At 35.3% G+C, this 26463-nt stretch overlaps 3 protein-coding genes across 3 annotated transcripts; 1 reads left to right on the forward strand and 2 right to left on the reverse strand.

The window, feature by feature from the left end:
• Positions 1–11992: 11992 nt before the first annotated feature.
• On the reverse strand, positions 11993–16570 carry dnajb11 (DnaJ heat shock protein family (Hsp40) member B11). Its single transcript, XM_082175637.1, has 10 exons — positions 16406–16570; positions 15773–15929; positions 14663–14760; positions 14341–14473; positions 14026–14168; positions 13859–13941; positions 13688–13745; positions 13423–13534; positions 12846–13005; positions 11993–12709 (listed from the first exon to the last, which is right to left on the reverse strand). The coding sequence occupies exons 1-10, from the start codon at positions 16477–16479 to the stop codon at positions 12645–12647; spliced, it is 1083 nt and encodes a 360-aa protein (XP_082031763.1). The 5' UTR covers positions 16480–16570; the 3' UTR covers positions 11993–12644.
• Positions 16571–17448: 878 nt separating this feature from the next.
• Positions 17449–19887, forward strand: rabl3 (RAB, member of RAS oncogene family-like 3). The gene is made up of 8 exons (XM_082176574.1): positions 17449–17518; positions 17789–17880; positions 17968–18097; positions 18223–18337; positions 18517–18667; positions 18777–18848; positions 18980–19018; positions 19229–19887. Exons 1-8 carry the CDS (start codon positions 17473–17475, stop codon positions 19283–19285), a joined length of 702 nt encoding a protein of 233 aa, XP_082032700.1. The 5' UTR covers positions 17449–17472; the 3' UTR covers positions 19286–19887.
• A 1838-nt stretch (positions 19888–21725) lies between these two features.
• Positions 21726–26429, reverse strand: LOC309503088 (transmembrane protease serine 9-like; the record flags this gene model as incomplete). The annotated part of the gene is made up of 11 exons (XM_082175777.1): positions 26230–26429; positions 25816–25963; positions 25494–25644; positions 25155–25412; positions 24926–25071; positions 24762–24799; positions 23115–23177; positions 22735–22885; positions 22411–22585; positions 22073–22333; positions 21726–21875 (listed from the first exon to the last, which is right to left on the reverse strand). The coding sequence occupies exons 1-11, from the start codon at positions 26273–26275 to the stop codon at positions 21726–21728; spliced, it is 1587 nt and encodes a 528-aa protein (XP_082031903.1). The 5' UTR covers positions 26276–26429.
• Between the last annotated feature and the right edge of the window lie 34 nt (positions 26430–26463).

The following is a 26463-nucleotide window of genomic DNA, read 5'->3' on the forward strand; positions in this document are numbered from 1 at the left end:
ATTACTCTTACTTATTAAAATCTCAATCAGGTCTGAGAGCTCTGGACTAGAGCAGCCTGTCAGACTCAGCTCAGAGCAGTACCACAGAATTTGATCCTTCTCTTTCTCCGTGACATGTTTGTAGTCTACATTTCAGTTCATTTACAATTATGACTCAGTGGCATGCACAAGAGACATGTTTTAATGCAAAGTATCACAGATTTGAAGAAAACGGCTACAGAATTTGGCTGCAAACCTCACAGACATTTAGAAAATGGATATTTAGTATTAGTCAATGTTTAGCGTTACTAAAGAAACTAATGTTTTTGTCCTAAAACAGTATTTTAATTTTAAAAGTTAAAAGGATGGTTGCATTTGCATCAAATCCCCCAAAAAATGTAGCAAATTATATTTCATAAAAAAAAATGTTTATGCTTTTTATAGGCGTATTGTAATGAAAATTAAACAATATATAAAAATACTTTACTATCTCTTTCCTCCTGCCTTTTTTGGGTCTTTGAAGTTGTTCCGTTTGATAATAATCTATGTGGTGTTGGGCAAGGGCTCTGAGGTCAGGGGTCGCACTGGTTCTGTGATCCTGTGTTTGTTATTGCTATGCTGCCCTTGGCCAGGTTAACACAGCGCCGTCATCTCAGACGTCTCACTGTGCGCTGCGGAGGGGGAAGGTGGAGGTCGCCCTCTTAAATGTGTTGATGGGACCTGGGGTGGCTAATCTAAAGTGGTGAAATGTTATCCCACTAAAGAGGGGGAAATGAAATTTCAAAGCACACTTACCACCATTGCGCCTGCTTCCCTTGTCAGAAAGACTGCTTGCCAAATCGTTGCACTGTTGAACAGGATAAGTGACAGCTGGAGGGAGCTCTCACACTTCAGAGGCCAACTAGTACTGGAACGCTGTGCTGTAAAATCATTAGAGTAAATCTAATAATTTAGAGTTGAATAAAAAATTTATGTAAATTGAATGGTTGAAAGTTCATGACTATTTCAACAATTATTATGCCTTGCTTTAAAGAAACTTAATTTGTTGTCAGGAGCTCCTTTTCTTTTATTATTATTATTATTATATATTTCTGCACCCAATAAACAAATTCCTAGATTTTTATTGGTTAAAAATAACAAATAGATACTAACTTAAAGAAATATACAAAGTCTATGACCTATTAGGGATGCAATGATATTAAAATTCTGTCAAAACCGATTATGTTATGGCAGATAACCATTAGATGGCACATCATTAAATTCTATACTATTTTGTATAAATAAATAAAAAATAAATCACTATCCTAAAATCAATCTTTTAAAAATCATCTCTTAAATTCTAGAAGTGTATTTAGGCATCACCACATTATATTGTGCAGTAAGAAAAATCATAACCATCATAGTGTTTTTAAAGATTATTTTATGTGAGTGCTACATGACGGCAAAGGTAACCTAAATGTAAAAATCAATACATTGAAAAAAAAAATCGTCCAAATATTGTACTGATATATCTTGCATCACTATGACGTAAATATTCCTCCAACAACAATGGTTACTACTGTACGTCAGTAATGGCATCTGAGTTGTTGATGCAGTGTAAAAAGTGACTAACATAAACAGAGCACTTAGAGTGAATGTACATGCATTTGCATCTATAAAGACTTCAATAAATGTGTTTACTTAGAGTGACATATTTACGACTGCTCACAACATAATATCTCTGCCTCATTTCCTTTGAATCCAGGCAGTTTAAGTCTGTTCAAATGCTTATCAAAAGAAAGTTTAAATCTATTAAATCCTCTTTTATTGAGGGGTTCCTCCGGCTCATGGGACCAGTCGCCTTGCTTTCTCAGTCCTCTTCAGTAATACTAATGCAGAACACATTTAGGGCCATAGACCTCAGACCCAAGCAGTGGTAAATTGGGCTAAGAGAGCTGGCGCAGCCACTTAATCAGCCATTATTTATGGGGCTCAGTGGTTTAAATCAACAAGAGCAGGAACTGGGGCCAGACCTTATGGGTTTATAACTGCTGTCAAAATAATCACATACAGATATATTCATCAGAGTGCAAACCAGATCAGTTTAGCTCCCTCCCCTCGATGTTAGAACCCCCCAAACCTTTCACATTCTTGACACTTTCCTCCTCTCCGATACTCCATCTCATGGAGCACGTCAGATAACCTTCTTTCCCAGCAGTGCCCTCTTGCTATATGTATTGGCTCGTCCCCATGTTCTTTTCACTCCCAACACTTTTTTTTAGGTAACACTCAGCTCTTGGACAATGACAGCATACCAACAGTTCATTAAAGAAAAGGATTTTGGCAGGATTGAGCAGCAAGAAGAGGGAAGGAGGAGCCATATTTAAAAGGAATGGAATCTCTGAATGAGTAATACATGACCATTGGATCTGCCTGGTTTGGGAACAGACGTATTTGGGGCACTGGCCTGGTCTGACACTAAAGAACTGAGGAAAGGAGGAATAGCAAAGAAATAAGACAATGGGATAAAAACTGCATGAGACTGAGATTCTGGGTGATCCTCATTCTCCATGTGCCATTAATTAACTTAATAGCCTTCAAGCTATTTAGAGGATAAAGACTCTCAGATGAAGGGTGGGGTCCAGCAGCAAGTACATTAATGGTTATGCAAAAAGCTTGATTTCGGTTCAGCATGATAAATCTAATAAAATGCACTAAATGAGTGATGGCACTGAATAATAGCTTTTAGACTGTACACTCTGTAACACAAGTAAGACATTGTAAAAAGAAAATGAAAAGGTTTCTTGTGCAAGACAAGCAGACTTAAGAACTTTGTTGTATTCCAGCAAATTACAAATATAATCTTGGAGTGGCAATTAGGAATAGTAATGAACCTGACTCTAGTTTTTGGCCTGTGTCATGCAACTATAATTCTGTCAGGACCACTATCGTCAAATACGATTGGCAATTGCATACAGTTAGGATTGGCGGTATGGTTCTGTTCTGGGCAAGAACTCCAGCCTAGCATGGATAAGAGCAGGGAGAGCAGCAATAATTCCCCTTAGGGTAAACAGAACAGAACCAACATGAATGTATTGCAGATATCATTAATTCAAGATTTTAAAGTACAACATAATTCAAGAATTTATTCTGATTCAAGGCGAATCAGAATGTCATACTGATGGACGAGAGGAGGAGCTGGGGATGGAGGAGGGTGATTAGCTCCTGAGAAACGCGATAGTTGCTGATAAGGAGCTTATATATGTATACAGAGATAGTCGTTGTATTCCTATAGGTAGACAGAACTGACGCTATGCTTAATGCTTTTCGCAAACCATATCTGACAATTCACCTTCTTCATTTGATAACTCACACATCTGGTGATCTATTTGTCCTTTCTAACTGAAACGTTATCAATTAACAATATGGCATAGAGTTTGAAAAAATCTGGTTAGTGGTTACGCAAATCTTTGGTTCGACTAACTGCCAAATTTGTAATTAACTGCACTGTATTTATTGTTCAGCATGTGCCTGTGAAACCTGTCAGAATGATTAATGGTGACAGTGTTTGTTAGTTACAATCAATGTGGCCACATACAGTTCATAAATAACTTACACAACAACTCAAGTGACAAAGATGCAGTTGTAGGAGAGTCATTATGTTCTGAATAAAGTTTGCATTTAAATGTTCAATTATTAGGGGTAACCCAAAGTTAGCAGAAAACAATCCAGAGCTAGTTTGGACAAATATAAAATGTATTAACTGTGCATATGATTTGTAGTTGCAAAACATATCCATTTGCCATTTTTAAGCTGGCTACACAACAGACAAAACATCATGTCCTCATAACCTGGAGTTGTCGTAAAAAATGTGCCAGTTCGATAAACCGAGCTGGACATTTTCCACGTTATAATTTGCACGGTGCAATTTTGACGTCTCTGATGTGACTTGAACTGGAAAGCAAGAAATTGAAAAAGCAAGTGGAAAGGTGATAGTGCAAATGATCCAAGTAGTGGGAAATGGCGTACCAGTTCCAGGGGTGAAAGGAGAAGAACAGCCAACACTATTTCAGCCTCTGTAGCACCTGGTTTCTCTCAGGAAGACTGTGTGGGGAGAGGAGAAGGGAATGGTGGTGAGCTCAGGGGTCTAGTCAGGGACAAGGCCAAAGCTGTCTCTGCTTTGTGCAGCTCTAGGTGGAATCAGAGCTGCAAGGTGGCTTGTGTTTGCAGGCTTGGGGGTCTGGCTAGAAGCAGCGTTTGGAGTTTCCAAACTGATTGGGATCTAATTTGTTGGCCTGACTGCAGGGAACTTTTTTCCAGCCTCCACCCAAGGGAGTCTGATACAGGAGCCCTGGAGCACACTGACTGACAGCCTGTGCAGCAGTAACCAATGCCGCGATCTGGGAAAAGGGGCTGCGGAAAGGTGTGGAAGGGATCAATGAGCTATGATCGATGAAACAATAATACAACACTTTTCTTAGACCCATGAAATTCCGGTCCAAATAGCTATTTGGAGAGCTCTACACACGTGCGCAGTCACACATTAAAACGGCATTTTCACTCTGGTGATTTACAAGTAATCTATATTTAAAATTCTGTCAAAAAGCAATATACTGTGTTATTGGTGACTGACAATGTGCTTCCCAAACCTCAGCAATTGTACAGGTAATGTCCAGCTTTTTTCTATTCAAAAGCAGTCACCTTGTTATCTGTACCAGGATCAGATGGTATTAGGAATGGGACCAAGCAAACAGCTGAAGGCCGGGTATCCCTGTCTACATGCGCCTTTATCTAATCTACACGCTTGAGGATGAGCTGGACTTTGAATCCCAAACAGACAGTGTATAGCTTGCTTTGTTTGACTACAAAATAAAAGCCATTCAACTCAGGTTTTCCTCATCGGGAGGTCGTTGTAAATGTCGGCCAAAGTATCAATTCACACTGAAGAGAGAAGCAACAGAAAAGCATTTAGCATTTTCTGCAGCAGTCTACTTTTTCTGATTACAAAAGTTAAAACTAAAATATACTGTAGGCCTACCTGCACTGCACAAAATACTCGGTTAATTGGATGGCTAAAAAAAGTGGCAGCTAATTGCCAGAAATTTACAATTTAAAAAAATATATAGGCTACACTTCCCAGCCAAAAAGAAATTGCTATTTGGATTTAAATAGGCAAATGCTTAAAAGTCTATGACTGGATCATTATTGCTGTGATTATTATGTTTCTAGCATGTTATATGTTTGGCAACAGTTCTTCTAACCCTAGTTGATGGAGTGTGTAGCTTTTCATTTCTTAAACAACCATGTAGGAAGACACATCATGGCCATATTGCAGGATGACAATGTCAAGATAAAAGAATGGTTGGGAGGGAGCATAATTATAAATAAAGAATAATTCAAAATTATAAAGAACAAGTTTCACACATGAATTGGCAACTCTGAGTCCAGACCTTAAATTCATTGAAAGTCTTTGAGATGTGATGGAGTAGACTTACCAGAGTGCTTGACTTTTGCATTATCAATACAAGATCTTGATGGAAATAATATCACAACATTTATTTCCATCAAGAGGTGCATACATTTTTTGGTCATGATCTTATGTATTTTTATTAATAACCTTAACTTATAACCTTATACACTAAATAATTTAAACATAGCCTAAATAAAATAAAATGTAACATGAAACACCCTAATTTACATAACCGATAACACAATATAAGAAACACAATCATTTTAAATTAGATTATATGTAAGGCATCTTGCAAGGTTTTTTATTTTATTTTATTTTTTACATATTTCTTTCTTTTTTTTTCATTAAAATTGACAGTAAAAGTAATTGTTTCAAATTTTTCTTGTTTTCTTGTATTACATCGATTTAAAATTTAAATGATTTGGTAATTCATACTTTTAGCGCATTTATTTTATAGTATATTATAGTAAAATGCTGAGTTAAACCATTTATAATTTTTCACTGTATGGTAAGGTAACTGACAGTATCGGTTTCAATACAAATTACAAACTTTTTTTTACAGTGTGGGACATTGATTTCAATCATGTATTCAGTGTATACACTGAGCCAAATTATTGATCCAGACACCTTGGTTTCATAGTGTTGCCTGGCAATGTAGCCTGCTGCAGAAAATGCTAAATGGTGACATACAAATTAGTAAGGCTCATCAAAAAAGCCAATTAAAGCATCCTAATCTCAAAAAGATATTGTAAGAGTCAAATAAAGGTGAACCATCTCAACCCTTGTTTAAGGTCATGATCCTGGTGTACATGGGCACGTATTCACACACGCACACACACACACACACACACACGCGCGCGCGCACACTCTCAGTCTCAGTCGGCCAGAGGAAGCTCTGTTCATAGGTCCTGCCTGCCCAGCATCAGGCTAAGTGCTCTTGACAGCAGACCGCACAGTTATTAACTGTGATCCGCCACCACAGGGCCTGGGCACCGCGGCTGCGGGGAGGGTGTAGGATGGGCTCCACACCCACACAAAGACTGCTTTCAGCGGTCCAGTCCTCAAACATCTCTAATGCACACTTGCTGTACTTTCACATACATACATTTGGTCTCATTTTTAAAAATCCTGCTGAACTTGTGGGTGTTTCTGAAATTAGATAGCAGGTAATTCCACTAACAACTCAGGCAATGGCAACCTAACAACGAAACAAAAAAATACTGTGGTGTACCAGGGTACACTGATGGTATCAAATAGTGTTACCAATGGTCATTTTGTACATATTATGGTACTAAATGATTACCAAGTACAATGTTACTTCAAAACAATGTCACTGGAAGCTGAGGGGGGTAAAATGGGACAGAGTGCCTCTCTCAGTTCCAGTTGAACGCAAACCATTATGGGATATTAGTACAACGTCACCCTGTACATTTCTGTACAGTAGCCCATACTTGCCTGTAAGGAATAAATGCTCTACTTAGGCTAACCTTGAGTCAAATGCAGCCCTTCTAATCAAGACCGGTGGTCTGAGCGCTGTTTGTGCCTCTGGTTCACATGACTCTACCACCTCTTCCTGAGGATGTGCATGCCGAAGTCCAGTTTCAGCCCCCGCAACGACGCATTAGCCTGTGAAATAGGGATGCAGTATATTTGAGACATTCTTAGGAGACTGTCCATAATGACAGTCATCTATGTTTAGCCCTGAAAATATTTCAAAAAACAGCATCTTGTCCTCACAAACAGATGGACTGAAAAACCCCAAGCCACTTTTTCCTGCCTGCGTTTCCCATAATTAGAGCCCACAACTCGCTGTTAAATAGTTGAGGCTTTTTGCCTTTGAATCGACAGTCTTTTATATAGTAGCACAGCGTACACAGGCTCTCTGCGCCGTGGGACGGTGCTGGCCATCCACAGCCGCCTTCAAAGCACCAGTGGGCTGAAGACGACTGACATGTATTATTCTACACAAGCGCTGCCTTTTGTTCACCTCAGGCTTCTAGCCACAAAATAGCTGGATTTGTCCATCAAGTACTGCTATTTTGGATACCCTGTTTTTCCCATCTATGTGCCTTCTATATGTTGTTGGAGCACTGATAACCACATGCAATTAATCATGACACAGATTGTTATTTTCATAGCTGAACCCTTGCAAAATATTATTATTATCATTATTAGCAATTTATCCTGCTACGTTATGGGTTTTATTCAACTAAAATCGTAGATTAATTAAAACTTATTTTTATTTAGTAAAGACATCTAAACTGCATATTAAAGGTTAGCCCATTTAAACTAAACACATTATTATGATCCTGGTTCAGACTCAAGATGAGCATAATTAGAGAAAATTAACCAATTAAAACCATTAAATCATTAACAAAACATACTGCAAAAGTGAAGCAAAGTGGAAGTGCTAGGTGGCTTTGACCCAGCACTGCCAGGAAGCCTCTGCAATTGTGCCATTAAAATCTACAGCCTGACAGGATTGTTTTGAAAAAGAAAGAAGAAGAAAACTCGGTGGCATACATCCCAACTATGTGTGACAGACGGTTCCTGCAATACCATTGTAAAGAGAACACTGCCCTCATGAGGAAACTATTGTGCTTATGTGCCTATTGTGAAAATATTAGTATAGATTCAACATATCATGAAGCCTCTCCAAATCTGTGTGCAACACAACAGGAGAATCTCTAGACTCTGATGATCGCTGTAATGCAAGTGCAATGAACGAGGACTGAGACTTACTAACTTCAAAAAGTTCAGCTTTTGTGATCTTTTTAAAGCTTGAATGCCCCATTTATTGAGCAACCAAATTTTTACTTTTTTTATTTGTGTGGAAGCAAGTAGCCCAATTATACATGTTTGGAGAGACATGAAGGTAAGTAAATTATGACAGAATTTTTTTTTTTTTTATGAACTCATCTTTTATAGAACTGCCAAGTAAACTATAATTTGTTTGTAGGTACAGGGCACAATAAAGAGGAGGAACAAGATTATATTACAACCTATTACTGCACTTATGCATAAAGATATATTTGCAGAATACCACATTTAAATGACAAGAAAGTGAACGGCACTTATCAACTCAGTAGGTCTGAGCGATATTCTAGTGACTGCTATGTCAACCCAAATTCAAAATCTCTTAGGACATGTGGTGGACCACCAGCAGACCCTCCCCCACCTAGTACTAATATCATTGTGGGAGTGCAAAACATACATAATGTACATCCAGCGAGAGTTGTCAACCAAAAGGGGCGTTAAAAATCTATTCTGGAGGCCATTTGGGAGGGGAAACAGAGGAAAGGGGGCATAAGTCTTGGTTGAGTATGATTTGAAGGAAACCCAAAGCAGGGTAAATAGCAGGGTAAATGGAGAAGTCTGTGGCTAAGTGTTGTGGGATGAGGGAATGACTCTTCAGAGCAGATGCAAAGGAGATGTTTGAGAAAGACCCCCCATATACTCCAAGCATACACTTTTTATTCTGCTAACAAGACCCTCAAGGAAACGCCTTATTTCATCCCTTTAATTACAAACGCTCGTAACACTCATATACACATTTGGTTTGACTGTCCTTTACATTCAAACGGATTCTCTTCATCCTTGTCACTCCATCTAACAAACATGTGTACAGTGTTCTCACACAGGCTCAGAGATACACAGAGGGAAATTCACAACATGTAAAACCACACTGTAAAACAGTCATACAAACAGATGCCTCTAATAGTTCCAGGCCACACCCAGACAGACGACCTCCCCAAGATAGGCGACCACCCGTCCTCTCACCCTGGACACGCATGAGGCTCAGGCCTGACTCAGCTCAGTGGCCTCCAGCATAGCGTAAGTAAAACCACCTGCAGCGCAGTCAGAGGTCATGACCACTACGGTAATGGGTGAACCCGATGTCAGACACATTCAGCTCTGAATGACACCACGCACACTGTATTATCAGCAAACATGACAGTGATTAATAAACACACACACATCAATCTATCTCCATATGGAGTGTTCAGTACGGGAGCTTATTCCTTACCAAAAGGTCACGTGCACACACTAAATTCACAAGCACAGTAGGTCTTATAAAGCTGGGTGGGATTCCATCGCATGATTAAAGACAGCAAAGGCCTTTGATCTGTAATGAGCTGTAATTAATGCATCCTATAATGTGGGCATTAATAACTGTTCTAAAAATGTTGGAATTCTGATAAACAAATGCAGGTTTGCCTTCCTTCTTGCACTTGATTTGGTTTAACATTTGCATTCTTACTTTTTTAGGTGATTAAAAGGTTAGATATTTAATTAAATGATCATATATTTTATATATATTAAAAGAAATTCTTCACACATCCATGATGGAGAACAAATGAAAACAGACACACACACATGTAACATGCATAACACCATGTTTAGGTTTGACTGTAATGTTGACATAATTGCAAAGAAAATGATACTTCGGTACATGAAGTAAATTATAAAAATGCTAAATTGTTGTTGTAATTAAGATTTTATAATGTCTAAACAAATCTAAATGAAAAACTTGCAGTTGAGTAATCCTCTGCTTCCATCTAGTGGCAGTAATGGAAAAATCATGTAAGTTAATATTTAAGTGTTTGTTTTGCATATAGCTGGCCGCAATCTTCACCTTAAACATTGCACTTTTTCAAAAAAACTGTTGCTATATCATATAAATGTATATTTTTTAAATGATTACACATTGAGACAAATAAAAAATACACAAAATTCGCCAAAACTGCACAACTGTAGGCCTACAGTAAAAACATTTATAAAGTGGGTGATATTACGTTTGTTAAAAAAACAAACAAAAAACATTATTATGTTACAAAATCACAGTTTTTGTCTGGTTACATAAGCTAATTGGACAGAAAAGGGAATGTTGTTGCCCTATGTGTAATAGCATAGCAAGCAACATAGCATAACATAAGTGTTATATAAGCCTATTTTATTATGCAGAATATTAGGCTACTCATCATATCGCCATGAGTGATAACTGAAGGCCTATAGGCCTTCATACCTTCATTTTTTGCACGTTCCCCTATTTGTTTTGGAGGCTCGTGGTGGCAACACCTTTTGTCTTTTCCCATAATTTCAATGTAGAACGTCTCCTGCTGGAATCCCTGAGAGGCGAGGTAGCCTAAACCAACCCCCGCTCCTCCTCACTCCTGTCCAGAGTGAGTGTGTAGCCTACTTTTTTTTAGGGCGAATCCTGAACAGGTCGAATGACCCACACGGTGACATGATATTGACGTGATGTGTAAATGAGCGGTAAAACCAATTGGGCAAATCCTTTTTTTCCCCTCAAGAGGCTTATGTCGCCCATGTCAAAATTCGCCACTGTATATAAATATACAATTATAATTGAATGTGAATTTATGAAAAATGCCTAGAGCATTTATTTGAAGAAAATGTCAACTGGTCAAAATAACAAATAGGATGCCATGTTTTCAGACGTCGAATAATGCAAAGGAAACACGCTTATATTCATCTTTAAACAACACGACACTAACTTCGGAAGAGTTCAGAAATCAATTGAATATTTGGTGGAATAACCATGATTTCCAATCACAGCTTTCATGCATCTTGGCATGCTTCTTTACCTTCACATTGCTGTTGGGTGAAAAAAAATCAAGCAGCTCGTCTTTTGTTTGGTGGCTTATGACCTTCCATCTTCCTCTTGATCACAAACAAACCAGAGGTTTTCAATGGGGTTCAGATCAGATTGGACTGGCCATGGTCTTTTTTTTGTAATTTATATCAAAATAAATGTTCTAAAAGACCATATTTGAAATTGGGAAGAAATTTTGTCAGTAGTTTACAGAATAAAACAAAAATGTTAATTTTACTCACATACATACAAATAGAAAATTCAGAGAATTCCCTTATTTTTCTAGAGCCTTCATTAATTTATAATGCATATTTAACTTAATATGTAAAATAGTTTATATAAAAGTACCAATCCTAAAACTAATCCTGGAGATTATTATTTGCTTCCATCTACTGGTCAAGTCAGTTGCTGCCTATCTAACAGACGATGAAATACTGTACATTTTCACTGTAATTCCTTAATCTTAAGAAAATACAGCTAAGCAAGGTAAAAATGTGAAGCCATAGAAATCTTCCATAATAAACAAATACTCTGTTTTCATATAAAGTTATTAATTTTTTTAATAACTTAAATTGTTTTTAACAATAATTAGAAACTTTTAATTTTCAACTTGAAAATGACAAATTAGATTTCCCCGACTTGTGCACAAGTTATCCTAAGATGTTGTTCTGTTTTGTCTGGTGCGGTTCACAAAACTGCAAAGGAAAGTGACAAACTAGAAAGAGACCCAGTGGGCTGAACATCAGGAGGGGTTGTGAAAGAAACAAGAAAGTGAGTCTGTCACATAAAAAATTCACAGGAAAGAGCTGAACTATACAGTTGAAGAGGTCTTCTGTTTGAACTTCAAAACCCAAGTAAATGCCCCAGAGAAAACAGAACCACACACACACACATACAAATAAGATTTGTAACTTGATGAACACAAAAACTACACCAACTGCAAGAACCGTGATAAATCTGTTTCTTTAAAACAAGCAGACCAAAGACTGAAGAGTCTAAGCTGAGAAAGTTCAATGAACTTACATTCATATAATTGTTTCTTTTTTAAAACACCTGAAGAAAAAGGTCTTGAAGACATACAGTGCTGAGGCAGGTGTTTAAATTGTCCTCTGGTTTGAAGTTTCAGTCCTCTTTCTGTTTTTGTTGTAGGTCTCAGGTCAACTGGCACTAATGCTGATCCATGAGTGGATGGTGGTTGACAGGTCATAGCAGAAAGTTAGTGTCCAACACTTAAACTGATGGAAAATGTCTTGAACTACTTATCCAAATAGGAAACAGGGGACCATGTAAGGAAAAACTAATCATTTTATATTAGTTTTAAAATTAAAACTAATCTTGGGGGTAGGGGTGACATGTTTAACCAATTAAAAAAAATACATTCCATGAGAAATCAAGGCTTTTAAAAAACTTAAATGAAGGAGAAAATAATAATAAAAAGAAAATAAAAAAACATTAACATCAACCCTTCCTGAGAACAATAAAAAAAAAAAAAAAAAAAAAAACATTGCTTGTTCCTCAGTGTGCATGTATGTGTGTGTGTCTGTGTGTGTAGGGCAGACAAGGACAGGGCAATCAGTCCTGATTTACTTGGCTGGTTTGTCAGTATCCCTGCAGTCCATTATAAATCTTTTGAGATGGTGCCTGTTTCAGAAGTTGTCTTATACCTAAGAAAAAAATATTTGTTCAATTTATTAACTCACAAATGCATAAAAACATCCAGAAACACCCCAGTAGTCACACAGAAGAGGGACACTTTTTTTTTTAAATCCCATTTTTTATTTTCTCTAGATGTTCTCTTACCATCTTTCTGTTGGTCATCAAGCTGCTCCTTTGGAAAATCAACATCAAAGGTGACTATGAGCGATCCGCGGATATTGTTGTTGTCAAAATTTGGTAGGCCCTCACCCTTCTTCCAAATACGCGCTCCTGGCTTAGTGATTTTATCTCTCACAATGTGCACCTACAAGACCACAAGATGAGTCTCTGTGAGTTTGTGAACAGCCTTATTTTATACAGCAAACACAACGACACATGACAACAGGAGGATATTAGGGATGCACATTATTTTGTGTTCACATTGGTTATATCAACCAATCATTTTTAAGTAATCTGTACCTGTCAATACTAATATTTATTAGCAAATGTTGGAGATCCACCTTAATGGTGCATGTCATCAGAATGAGTTGTACATGACGTGAAAAAAACTAATGTAACTTTAAATTTGAGACACACACACACACACATACATACATATATATATATATATATAAATAAATCATGTAGAAGCCAAATTTTACATTCTAACATAACCATAAAGTAAAAAAATATATATTTTTTAAAAATCTGTTGAAAGTAAAATCTGGGAAATTAAACGTGCCTTGTGGCCATCTAAATGAGTGATGTCCATCTCAAAACCGACCAGAGCCTCTACCAGAGAGATGGTGACGTTTGTGTAAAGGTCGTCACCTCTGCGCTCAAACAGAGGATGCCTGGACAAGAACAAATTTACATGTGATAAACTGAAACTCAATTTTAAATCTCACTCTTTCAAACAGCTACATTAATTGAAAGTATATTAAACAAACATTAAGAGTCCAATTAATTGTTCTTATCAAAATAATATAATATTACTTTACTCTTACTTCAAAACTTTGATGCGGAATCGCAGATCTCCAGGCTCACCATCAATGTGAGGTTCACCTGTGGTCAGTCAAACAACAGATACACACTTGCTAAATCATGTTGCAGTATCTAGCCAATTCATAAAATTAAGTGTTACTGTACTGAGTTATCTGTAGAATTATTTCCTATACCTTCCCCAATGAAAGGGTATTCCATCTCATCTCTCACACCCTGCTCGATCTCCACCTCTAGCGTTCGCTCTTCATTCACAAGCCTGGAAACAATGATACAGCGTTTAATAGAAAATCATGAACCGTCTTGGTGAGTCAAAGGGAGAGTGATTATCGGGCAAACTTGCTTGATATTGGGGCATTCATCACAGACTACTTCCTGTGTCATCTGGAAGCGACCTGGTCCTAGCTGTGTGGTTCTCATTTCCTGCCGGCAGTTGCATTTTCTTTTGCCTGGCGCTTCTTTTGCTACAGGTTTGTTTCGTACCACCTACGTGTTGAAGAAGAGAGGAAACACAGGAAAAGGGAAAGGAGATTACTGTACATCACCATGTGACTATGTACACTGCCAAACAAAAGCCTATAAAAGAACACAGAAGGTCTGAATACTACAGTACATCAGAAAGGAAATGGAGAGGGATCAAGAACAAAAAGAAACTCACCTCCACAAAATTCCCTGAATACACCTCTTCTAGGGTTACTTCAAGATCCAGGACGATGTCATTACCCCTGGGAATATCCCGGCCGGCCGGCTGCCTATTTCCACCGAACATAAACCCAAAGTCGCCGAAGAAACTTGAAAAACAACAACAAAAAAACATGAATATCAGTGCAGTCACATAGTGTAGACTGAATGTGCCATTACAGTCACAACATTTTTGTTTCAAACAGACATGCTTCTGAAACTAACTGTTAAAGAACAGTTAACTGTTAAAGAAAATGTTAATTAGGTGGGTGCCATCTTAATATTGTAGGCTTGTTTACCTGGAGAATATATCACCATGTGAACTTTGATGGCCTTCCTTTAACCCCTCCTCTCCATATGCATCATACTGTTTCCTTTTCTCCTCATCTGAGAGCACCTTTGTTTAAAAAGCACCATAAGAAAATTTTATTTTTACCCTGGAAAAACATCATTAACTCACTTATAGCCAATGTCAGAAATTAACTTTGCCCCCTGGCCCCTGAAGTAGTTGTTCTACCTTTATGAGATTATTTTTGTTTAACAGAAGAACATAAAGGACACTTTAGTGTATAAAGCCATGATTAGATATTATGAAATATACAAAATGTTACATAGCAGATAAATAACAGGCATTTTCGCCACCACATTCTAAATAGCTGGGGTGTTTTTGTAGCTTTCTGTGTTGTTTTTGGCCCAGACAAGCAACCCTGGATTTATTTCTAATTTCTTTCTTTTAAGCATCCTGCTGAAAAAACACCTCAGATGTACAATCATTATCATATTATATACTCATCCTTAATTTAATCATCCATAATTTAATATATAAATATATTTATTTAAGTCTAATTATTACTGTTGCATGTTATACTTAAAATATTTATTTATAAATGAAAAAGTATACTTTTAAAATCCTTTACAATATTATTTATGTTACAATGAAGTCGACCAATGACAAATTTCCTTTAAACAATAAATCAGTTACTGTGTAAAAATTAAACTTTTTTAATATTGTAGCCTACAATGTGTACAAGCTACACTAGCGATCCACGTCACAAATCAAATGAATGACAATAAGCAGATGTTTCAACCAATCAGAGGCGGCCACACATTTCTTCAAACCAATCAAATCGCTCCATAGGTTCGGTTCTAACAACAACGATCATGCTTGTCATATTCACTGGCATTACACTGACGTTTTGTTCAGAAATAATAAATATGTCTAGCGATGCTTTAGTGACACAAAGCATAGCCAGTTCAAATATTTGTATTATAGTTACGCATAATATTTGCATGAAAACTAAGTCACATCAATTTGAATATCTATAACGGAGTAAAATTGTCTGTGTTCAACATGAAGCGTAGTCAAAACGAATAAAAAGCCCCACGTGAAATGACATAAACTGCCATACCTCGTAAGCAGCTCCAAGGTCTGCAAATTTGTCCTGGGCATTTGGGTCATCTTGGTTTCTGTCTGGATGAAGCTGCAATGCCAGCTTTCTGTAGGCTTTCTTAATATCTTTAATTGATGCTGATCTACTAACCCCCAAAATTTTGTAGAAATCCCTCCTGAAAATACACATTATTTTAGAACTTTTGAATCATACATCAATTCATACATTCAAATTATTGATGAACAGATACAGCTACATAGATACGAATGTCTATTAATTTAACATTCACATCTTGACGAGGAAATTAGCCAAGGCACAATAAAAGCTTCAGATATTTCTAAAATGTATATAAACATGTGGCATCGATGATAAGCTGCAGCCTTGTTAAAGCAATTATCGGCAGGTACTTAAAAATAAAAAAACAAAAACAATGTCCTATTTTTTTAATAAAACTCCGGGCTTTAAATAAACACATTAAATTACAATAAATAACGAGGTTATATAAAGTAGTTTATGGCGAGATTCATCAGCATGATGCATGAACAGTGGCGTAGACCAATCACAGTGAAACATGTGTACCAGCCAGAGTAACGTTAGTGAGTTTATAATGCACTGAACCTAAACAATGAAAATAACACGATATTCACTTACCCAGCCAGCACTGTCACTATCAAATATAAAAGCAGAAAACACACACTCGACAGTTTCATTCCTCTAACCGCCATGGGTACTTGTGTTTCTTTCAGAAGTCCAATAAAACACACCGGCTTTCTGTGATGTCTATCAAAAAGCCTCTTCCTGCTCTGCCACAAGTCCCGCCTCTTTTTAAAAAGGAAGTTTTATAAAAGTTCTATCGAAAGAAGACTCAATGAGTCAAGAAAACGTCATTATATTAATTATATTATATTATATTATATTATATTATATTATATTATATTATATTATATTATATTATATTATATTATATTATATTATATTATATTATATTATAGTGTATTGTATTGTAATATATTACATTATATTATATTATATTATATTATATTATATTATATTATATTATATTATATTATTATATTATATTATATTATATTATATTATATTACATTATTATATTATATTATATTATATTATATTATATATTATATTACATTATATTATTATATTATATTATATTATATTATATTATATTATATTGTAGTGTATTGTATTGTAATATATTACATTATATTATGTTATGTTATATTATATTATATTATTATATTATATTATATTATAATATAATATTATATTATAGTGTATTGTATTGTAATATATTACATTATATTATGTTATGTTATATTATATTATATTATAATATTATATTATATTATAGTGTATTGTATTGTAATATATTACATTATATTATATTATATTATATTATATTATATTATATTAAATTGTATTGTATTATAATATATTATATTATATATTAGAATATATTATATTGTTTATATTGTATTGTATTATATTATATTATATTATAAATTCGGAATATATATACAGAATATCCCACAAGACCTACTACTAAATATCAGATGGAACTTTATTTATTTGAATTTATACTTTACTCAAATACTTATGAGTATTTGAGTAATACTTATCACTATTTCGTTCTGCACGCAACTTTTATTTTGTTTTCATAGACGTGCAGAGAGTTTACACACTACTTCCGGAAAGAAATGGCATCTTTGGATAGGGTGAAAGTGTTGGTCTTGGGAGATTCTGGTAATAAATATTATCTAAATAATCTATCGACCTTCTTTTCTGTAACCTATAATGTGAATGTAAATTTAAAATGTCAGCGTGTTGTATTATATTCGACTCAAGCTGGAGGTATTAGCCTGCCACATTAGCTTGGATTTCTGCAATACTAGTATAATGTTTATTATTATTAGAGAATATCTATCACGAGGAACTTCATCCACTTAGATGTTGTACAGAAATACTCTGTAAGCATCGATATGTCTCCTCTGATCATTTTATGTCTGTTGACAGGAGTAGGGAAGTCCTCTCTTGTACATTTACTTTGCCAGAATCAAGTTTTGGGGAATCCTTCATGGACTGTAGGCTGCTCAGTGGACGTCAGGGTAACTGTTACAGTGAAAATGATCAGTAATTATTATTAATTAACTGTGTTATTATCATTGCAAAACCTGTCTTGATTCTTTGCACAGGTACATGACTACAGAGAAGGCACTCCAGATGAGAAGACGTACTACACTGAACTCTGGGACGTTGGAGGATCTGTTGGCAGTGCCAGCAGTGTTAAAAGCTCTAGAGCTGTGTTTTACAATTCTGTAAATGGTTAAGTATCAGACGCAAAAATTTAAAGTTGTATTTTCATGTGCACAAAAAGAAAAAACAATGTTGGAACATTTGCAATGACTCTTCTTTAATGCTAAATCACTATGTTTGTCTTTTTCCTGCAGGCATTATTTTAGTTCATGATCTGACCAACAAGAAATCCTCCCAGAATCTGTACCGCTGGTCACTGGAGGCCCTGAGCAAAGACTCCTCTCCAACTGGCATCATTGTATCAAATGGGTGAGTCAAGGTTAACTTCTGATTCTGATAGAATGATTGCATCAAGCATTTCTTCAGCTGAAATACAATGCTTATATTTTGTGGCAAATAAATCAGAATACAGTGAGCGAATATTTGATTATGTCTATAATTGCCTAGATATGCTGAAATAAGTTAATTCTGATGTTTTGCACCTGCAGAGATTATGATAGAGAACAGTTTGCAGAGAACTCAGTTCCTCTCCTGCTAATTGGCACCAAATTTGATCAGATCCCGGAAAACAAGAGGAATGATGTCCTGACCCGCACTGCCTTTCTGTCTGAAGACTTTAATGCAGAAGAGATTAACCTTGTGTGTGCCTTTTAGTGCTGTTATAATGTTTTTACCTAAACTAACATAATATTAAGCCAAAAAAAAACAACTTTATGCATTCTGAGCTTTTTCCTGCTTTTCTTCTTAGGATTGTACAAATCCACGCTATCTTGCAGCCGGATCATCAAATGCTGTTAAATTGAGCCGTTTTTTTGACAAGGTAGCAACTTTAATTAAACTAAAGTCTGTATTTCCTTTTTGACCCTAATGATTCTCTGTCATTTTGTGAGTAAATGTCTGATATATCTCTTTGCAGTGTATTAACATGTATATACGTTGTGTCTCTTTTAGGTAATAGAGAAGAGATACTTCACAAGAGACCCTAGCCAGGTGAGTGTGTGCTTTTCTTTGTTTACATGTGACTTCAATTGTGTAGCCTCAAATGAGCATATTTGAAATAATCTTGTTTTGCAGTAGTTTGAGAGAATTACTTGTAAGATTATAAATCAAATTGTAGATGTAATTAATTTATAATTAATTACATTGTAGAATAATTATTTTGTTAATTGGCAACCTATTGTTTTCTTTTTTTCTCCTTAGATGCAGAGTTTCACAGACAGGAGGCGCTTTAATTTCAAGAGTCTGCACAGTGATTGAGTGTACACATATACTTTAGATTGGTGGGTTTAGTCCTGTTCATAATCTGAATAAGTATATTTATGTTCTTCTGCAAAGACCAATTAGTTTGAGGGAATGTTTTTTTTTACAAAAAATAAATAAATAACATTAACATCCAGTTTACTCACATGTATCTCATATTCTGAGATTTTCTGTATTTTCATATTTTCTGTTCAATAGCAATTTGAAATCAATAATTTGGGAATTTGAGGATAGGAGGACTGAGATAACCTCACATTAATCCTAAATTGGAAATATCCCATTTTCCCCCCTTCTCATGTTTACTGTTTGTACTAATGAGGTGACATGGACCCTTGTTTTCTTTGGTAAAAGGCCATCTATGTTTATAGTATCATCTAAAGTGAGATGGCAGAGTTATTTTTTTTATTAAATGAACCATTTCTACTTAATCTTTAGGATCATCTGAAAGGAAAAAAAGAATTAATAGATTTACAGTTTTTATTGTTGATCTTTGTAATTTAAAAATAATAAGCCTTTGCTATATTAGCAAGCTGTTAATACTGTGCATGTACAGAACTCTTTACTCGAGACAACATTAAATAAAGATGCATTTCAATAAACTCTGTTAGTGTCCTCTTTTCCACTTCTTTATAGGCTATATAGCAACCTAGTATTTATAGCAACACTGCATGCCCTATATTCTGAGATCAAGTATCGATGCCTCATGATTCTACATTCTGAAGTGAACAGCAGTTTGAGAGTGACTTCCTGCAGCACGCTTGATGAACTTTGTGGTTAGTTAGTACCCCAGCAAAGCCAGCAACATATGCACATTAGCTGGCATTTTTCCATGAAAATGGAACAGACAATAATGTAGTTTGAAAAGACAATAATGTAGTTCATGTAATTTTCTTAAATCTTAAACATTTATATTTTTTTATTAACAAATGTAGAAATATTTCATTTCATGTTATTACCAACCTCAAAATGCTTTGGTGTAATTCAGTCAACTATCAGATAAGAAAGCATGAATCACATTTTTCATGTGATAACCTACGGTATAAACTTGTATCATCTCGGATATTCATCTGTAATATAAATAAATAGATGTTAGACCCCCATTCATTGCCCAAGTGGGATTTGAACGTGTTTTTAAAATAGTTGAATCAGCTTTATCTAAAGTATTTAAGAGTAGTTGGTTGTGAGTGACAGGATACACTTTCAAATAAGACAGGACATGTAAAAAATAAATTTCTTGAGAGACAGTAGTAGACATAATAACACCTAACTTAAACACACCTCCTAACCTCACCACACACTTCAAAGGGGCTTCATAGGGGGACTTTTCACGAGAGCAACAACTGGTTTTAGCAGGAACAGACTAATTCAAAAAGTATGAAACAATCACACATTTGCACACAAAACCACACAGTTAAAGTAATTATAAATGAAATAATAATACATTTATTTTATATAGCGCCTTTAAAAGTAACTTTCTCATGGCACTTTAAATGAAAGCTTTACAAAAAGTCAAACACAACAATAACATTACCCTGTAAATATAATAAAAGGCAGATAACCAAAAACAACACAATAGAAAAACAAGTCAAGTAAAAGCACTTTCTAAAATAATTTTTTAAGACAAGTTTTAAAAATATGTAATGATTTTGCTTCCCTGATGTCAGCTGGGAGAGAAATCCACAGTTTTGGAGCATATGATAATAAGTCATTGACATCTTTAACCAAGGCTGTACCAGTGCTATGCATTTTCCTAAACCCAGATAGAAGGGGCTCGAACAAATTATTAACCATTTAATGATTGTGCAATTGAGATGTAACAACACCCTCTGGACGAAAGTTGCAAAAATTGTTTAAATCAGTTTTGCTTTTTTAATACATGAGTGACAGCAGTTTTAAGTGCTGCTGGCACAACCAGTAGACAAGGAGTCATATTATAGTTAGAACAGCAGGACACAAATAACCGAGACAAGATTTAAATAAATTAAAAGACAAATACATCATTTTTTTTACTTTTTATTATTATTAAGTGAAAGCAATGCATTTTATTCTGCTCTGCCCATTTTAAAGCACTTTTAGCAAAAGCTGTACAAGTGTGAAGTACACAATACTGCAATCAGGCTATACTCTTCATTGTTAATCTGACTGTCTTATAACAATATATTTAAATTATAACTAACTATTATTGATGAATGAATGTTTGTTCTGTTTATCCCACTAAAATAAGCTTCTTCTTTTCATCTCCATACATCTGGTGATCTAAACGGATGACTTAATGAATATTGCAGTTTATTTTAAAGGGTTTTATATGGTCAATGAATAAATACTTCACATCAGAAATCAAGTGTTATCACCTTATTAATAATCTCAAATTGGCTGAACATATGGGGTTTTGACAGTTGCAGCAGAAACAGGTAATTAGCAGAGATATGCAGACTTTTTAACCAATCTTCTTTTTAATCCAGGGGAGGAATTGGGAGATTTTTACATAAGCTTGAGGATATGATTTGTTTACACAGTTACCATTATAGGTATATGAAGCAATTCCTTGTGGTTTGGTATTGCAGATAAGAGGACTTCCTGAATCACCCTAATGAAGAAGAAGGACAGAGGAAAAACATTAATATAATATAATATAATATAATATAATATAATATCATATCATATCATATAATATCATATCATATCATATCATATCATATAATATAATATAATATAATATAATATAATATAATATAATATAATATAATATAATATAATATAATATAATATTATATAATATAATACCTGACAAAAACCATGTTTCCCATCTGAAACACTACAGATCATTCTCTCAGAGTTGAAGTAGTGCTGCCAGATTTCTTCACATTTTGAGTTCTCCTTCAGTATAAGAGGGACTTCCCGCAACACATTTGATCCCTTTGCTTCTTCTGGGTTTGTAGACCCCCAACCAGCAATTGAGCATTTAACATTAGCTGGTGTTTTTCCATTTTTCTTAGGAAGAGGCATAACTTTCACAAATTTATTCACCTTGGCTTTGTTCTTCAGCTACAAATAACAGAAAATAATTTAAAGAGAGCAAGCAAAGCGCATAATATAGAGTCACAGAGTGAAGGTGAAAATACCTTTAGTAACATGATATCATAGCTGTAGTCGTTCTTATCGGAATTATCAGGTTGAAACTTAGGATGTCGGATGTATTTTAACACTTTGATTCTCTGCTGGCTTTTCTCGTCCTGCTTGATGTTGTGAGCTCCCAGAACAACCTCAAAGTGGTCCCGACTAGAGAAGGCACTGCGACTGCAGGAAAAATGTAAAGACAGTGTACACCTTGAAGCATTTAAATAACTAAAACACAAAATTACAGATAGATAAACTAAAAAGTCTTTAGGCTATAACTTTTTTGAAAAGCATCATAAATAATCCTTCACACGCATCCTAGCACATACTTCAAACAGTGCGCCGCTGTCAGTACATAATCCTCTTTGATCAGCATCCCTCCACATGTGTGATGTTTATTTTCAAGCTGAATAGATGCCATGTATGGTCTGGAATGAGGTTTAGCCTCTTTTCCACCAATAATACCACTCTCCATCCCACCTGTGACAAAAACATACCATTACCAGACTATTTAAGGAGGTATTGAATGTACATACTTTTTACAATTTGCATTCTAAGTATATTATTTTATTTTCATTTATATTTGAAATTTATTTGAATATATTTTTATTTTCATTTATATTTTTCAAAATTGAGTTTTCAGATGTTATGCTCTTGTAAAAGGATGCACAATGTGAATTCAGGAAGAAAAGAATGAATAATTTCTTACCAGCCACAGAGATACCAAGGAGAAGAAGAAAAGCGTATAGAACCATGGTGCAACTGCAACAGCCTGTGTTAAAGCATTAGTGTGCATATGCTATCAATAATATACTCAGACCCACTCACTAGCCTCACTAGTTGTATCTCCTCCCCCTCTTACCTCAAACCACAAAATGTGTGTACAAAATAGCAACTCAGGAATCATTACCAAATTTGAGTTACAGAGTAATAAAATACTCTACTCAATTAAGTGTACTGTTATTAGAAATGAAATACAATAAAAAGTAACTTAATTCCAAATCTCATGTTTGTTCAAATTATTTGTTGGTTTATTATAGTGTTGGTGTCATATAGTGATCCCACACTGACTGACTGTGTATGTCAATGACAAGTCAATGACATTGGTTATGGCAAGCGTAAAATATCAATGTGTGACATCAAAAAGTTACTGGCTGAAAAACAAACAAACAAACAAACAAAACAGGTCAAAAAGAACCCTCTTTTTAATAGAGAACATGTTTGAAACAAGTGGGTTATTTCTAATTATAAATCCTATTTTGAAGGTTGTTGCTGGCCTTCTAATGACATTTGTACTTCACATCACTTTCATGTACATTTAAATTTCATAACATCTTATAAAATATATAATGGTGCCTATAGTATAGTCTCTAGGCTCTAGCACTATGAGAAGGACCAATCAATGAATGTATAGTATAACAATCTATATCTTTCAACATCAACAATGAACAATGTTCTGTAGCTTCATTTGAACCAAATTTCTACAGCTGATTTGATCTGCTTGATAAGATTATTTTTACTTTATTCATACAGTATGCAAGCAGAGGTGGACAGTAACAAAGTACATTTACTTGGGTACTCTACTTAAAGGGATAGTTCACTTTGAAATTAAATTTTGGTATGTTTTAGCTTACCTCAAGGGCATCCAAGATGTAGGTGTCTTTTTTTCCGCAGTAGTTTCAATTTTGATATTTTTAGGTCAAACCGTTCTTGTCTGTCAGTCATATAATGCAGGTCGATGGTCACTGTCTCAAAGAGCATGCACAGAGTCCAAATTAAACAATTCCCCATCGTAAGTACACATTGATGGCCCAAGACACGAAACGAGCGGTTTGTGTGAGAAAACGGAGAAAAAGTGATCTGAGAGCGCGGGCGGGTATAGATAGGCTATATACACTAGATGTCGCCTTGGCTACTGCGAAACCGTAGCCAAGGCGACATCTAGTGTATATATCCGCCCGCGCTCTCAGATCATTTGGACGCAGCTGTGTTCAAGAGGTAAAAACGATATAAATACTGTTCGTTTTCTCACACAAACCGCTCGTTTCGTGTCTTGGGCCATCAATGTGTACTTACGATGGGGAATTGTTTAATTTGGACTCTGTGCATGCTCTTTGAGACAGTGACAAAAATATCAAAATTGAAACTACTGCGGAAAAAAAGACACCTACATCTTGGATGCCCTTGAGGTAAGCTAAAACATACCAAAATTAAATTTCAAAGTGAACTATCCCTTTAAGTAAAAATCGGTCTTTACAACTTTTACTTGTAACAGAGTAATTTTTGACTAGTAGTATCTGTACTTTCACTCAAGTAAGAAAGTTGTGTACTTTGTCCACCTCTGTATGCAAGCTACTGTATATCACAGAGTATCTTAGTGGACCCATATCCTCTCTGAAAACAACCAAGGAGGCAATACATACAAATACATTTTTTTTTTTTTTTTTTTTTTTATGAAGTTCAAAAATAAAACAAAACTGGAAATGGCAGTAGTCAAAAATTCGATGCTGTTTCAATCACTTAAGGTTCTTCCTAATCCACGGAAGGAAGGCAGATATTTTCATGTAGACCTCAGGATACTCCTTGGATGTACAGTTACCACGATATGTGTATGCAGCCATCCCTTGAAGTTTAGAGTCACAAAAAAGAGGACTGCCAGAATCACCCTAGAAAGAAACAGATGAAAGGCTTAAATGTATTCTGCCACTATGTGAATTTTTTGTTAATCATCTAAGTGACATTTCAGTACCTGACAGAAAGCCCTTTTCCCATCGGAGACACTACAGATCATTTTCTCAGAGTTGAAATTGTCCTTCCACTTGTTTTTACATTCAAAGCTGAACTGCAATTTGAGGCTGACTTCCCGCAGAACACTTGATGCTTCTCCTCCGGGTTTTTTCATACCCCAGCCTGCAATGGAGCATTCCACACGGGCGGGAACATTTTCATTCTTCTTAGGTAGATCGATAACATCCACAAACTTATTCCGCACAGCTTTGGTCACCAACTGTAACATATCAATCAGTGAATACCAGAACACAAAAATAGCACAATCTGAGCACAAGCACAATCTGAGCAGCATGAATACCTTTAGTAACATAATATCATAGGTGAAGTTATTTTTTATATAATTGTGATGTGGGATGTGCTTCTCTATTTGGAATATCTGCTGGCTCTTCTCGTTCTGGCTGATATTGTGAGCTCCCAGAACAACTTCTAAGTAGTAGGGGTTTTCAACACTGTGAAAATATTTAATGTTGAGGTTATTTTTTCAAAGCATCATGTCAGTACATCGTTACAAACAAAATAAAGGCTAAAATACCTAGCTTTTTAAAATCAGTTTAATAATCAACTGTTTTTGAATACTACATATTAACCAGTTTATTAAGGATATATGGATGCATACTTACTCCAAACAGTGGGCTGATGTCAGCACATAATTATCCTTAATCAGCATCCCTCCACAATGATGTTGTCTTTTATACTGGAGAGATGCCATGTATGGTCTGGAATGAGGTTTAACCTCTCTGCCTCCTACGATACCACTCTCTAACCCTCCTGTGATAGAGGATATCATGGGAACTAGAGTTTACTAAAACTTAGTTTAACTTGAAAATATGACAAAAAAAAAAAAAAAAAAATGAAGAAAAATGGTTATGAGCTTATTATTATTGATGTATTTCTCCTAATATATCACAATGATTTAAACTGTTTGAAAGCCATTGGTACAAAAATGTGGATGTACATAAGTCTAAAAAACCAAATGGGATCTCATTAAAATATTCCAACCCAAAACAATCTACTTGAAGAGGTGAATGTCTTACCGGACAGAGAGAGGACAGAAAGCAGGAGACAGATGCTGAGCAGCATGATGTATAAATGTGCTGATACAGGAAATGAAAATGAAAGGCATTTGACTCTCAGTGTTGCCTTTATACTGTCTGACCTATATTCTCTGTTGCATATGAAAGTATACAACGGAAAAGTGTAGGGGAAAGTTCTGACACAAATATATTAATAGCATATTAATATATATTAGCATATATTAATAAAAAAAC

Source organism: Leuciscus leuciscus (genome assembly GCF_965113295.1).
Source record: "Leuciscus leuciscus genome assembly, chromosome: 7".
Classification (NCBI taxonomy): domain Eukaryota; kingdom Metazoa; phylum Chordata; class Actinopteri; order Cypriniformes; family Leuciscidae; genus Leuciscus; species Leuciscus leuciscus.

Bases quoted from the DNA above. Each gene is read 5' to 3' on its own strand.
- rabl3 (XM_082176574.1), top strand. From the start codon at position 17,473: ATGGCATCTTTGGATAGGGTGAAAGTGTTGGTCTTGGGAGATTCTG. The intron at 18,849-18,979 runs GTAGCAACTTTA...TGTCTCTTTTAG, and splicing joins TGAGCCGTTTTTTTGACAAG to GTAATAGAGAAGAGATACTT. The intron at 19,019-19,228 runs GTGAGTGTGTGC...TTTTCTCCTTAG, and splicing joins TCACAAGAGACCCTAGCCAG to ATGCAGAGTTTCACAGACAG.
- dnajb11 (XM_082175637.1), bottom strand. From the start codon at position 16,479: ATGGCGGTTAGAGGAATGAAACTGTCGAGTGTGTGTTTTCTGCTTTTA. The intron at 13,942-14,025 runs GCAAGTTTGCCC...CATTGTTTCCAG, and splicing joins GATGAATGCCCCAATATCAA to GCTTGTGAATGAAGAGCGAA. The intron at 13,535-13,687 runs GTAAGAGTAAAG...GTTCTTGTCCAG, and splicing joins TTCCGCATCAAAGTTTTGAA to GCATCCTCTGTTTGAGCGCA.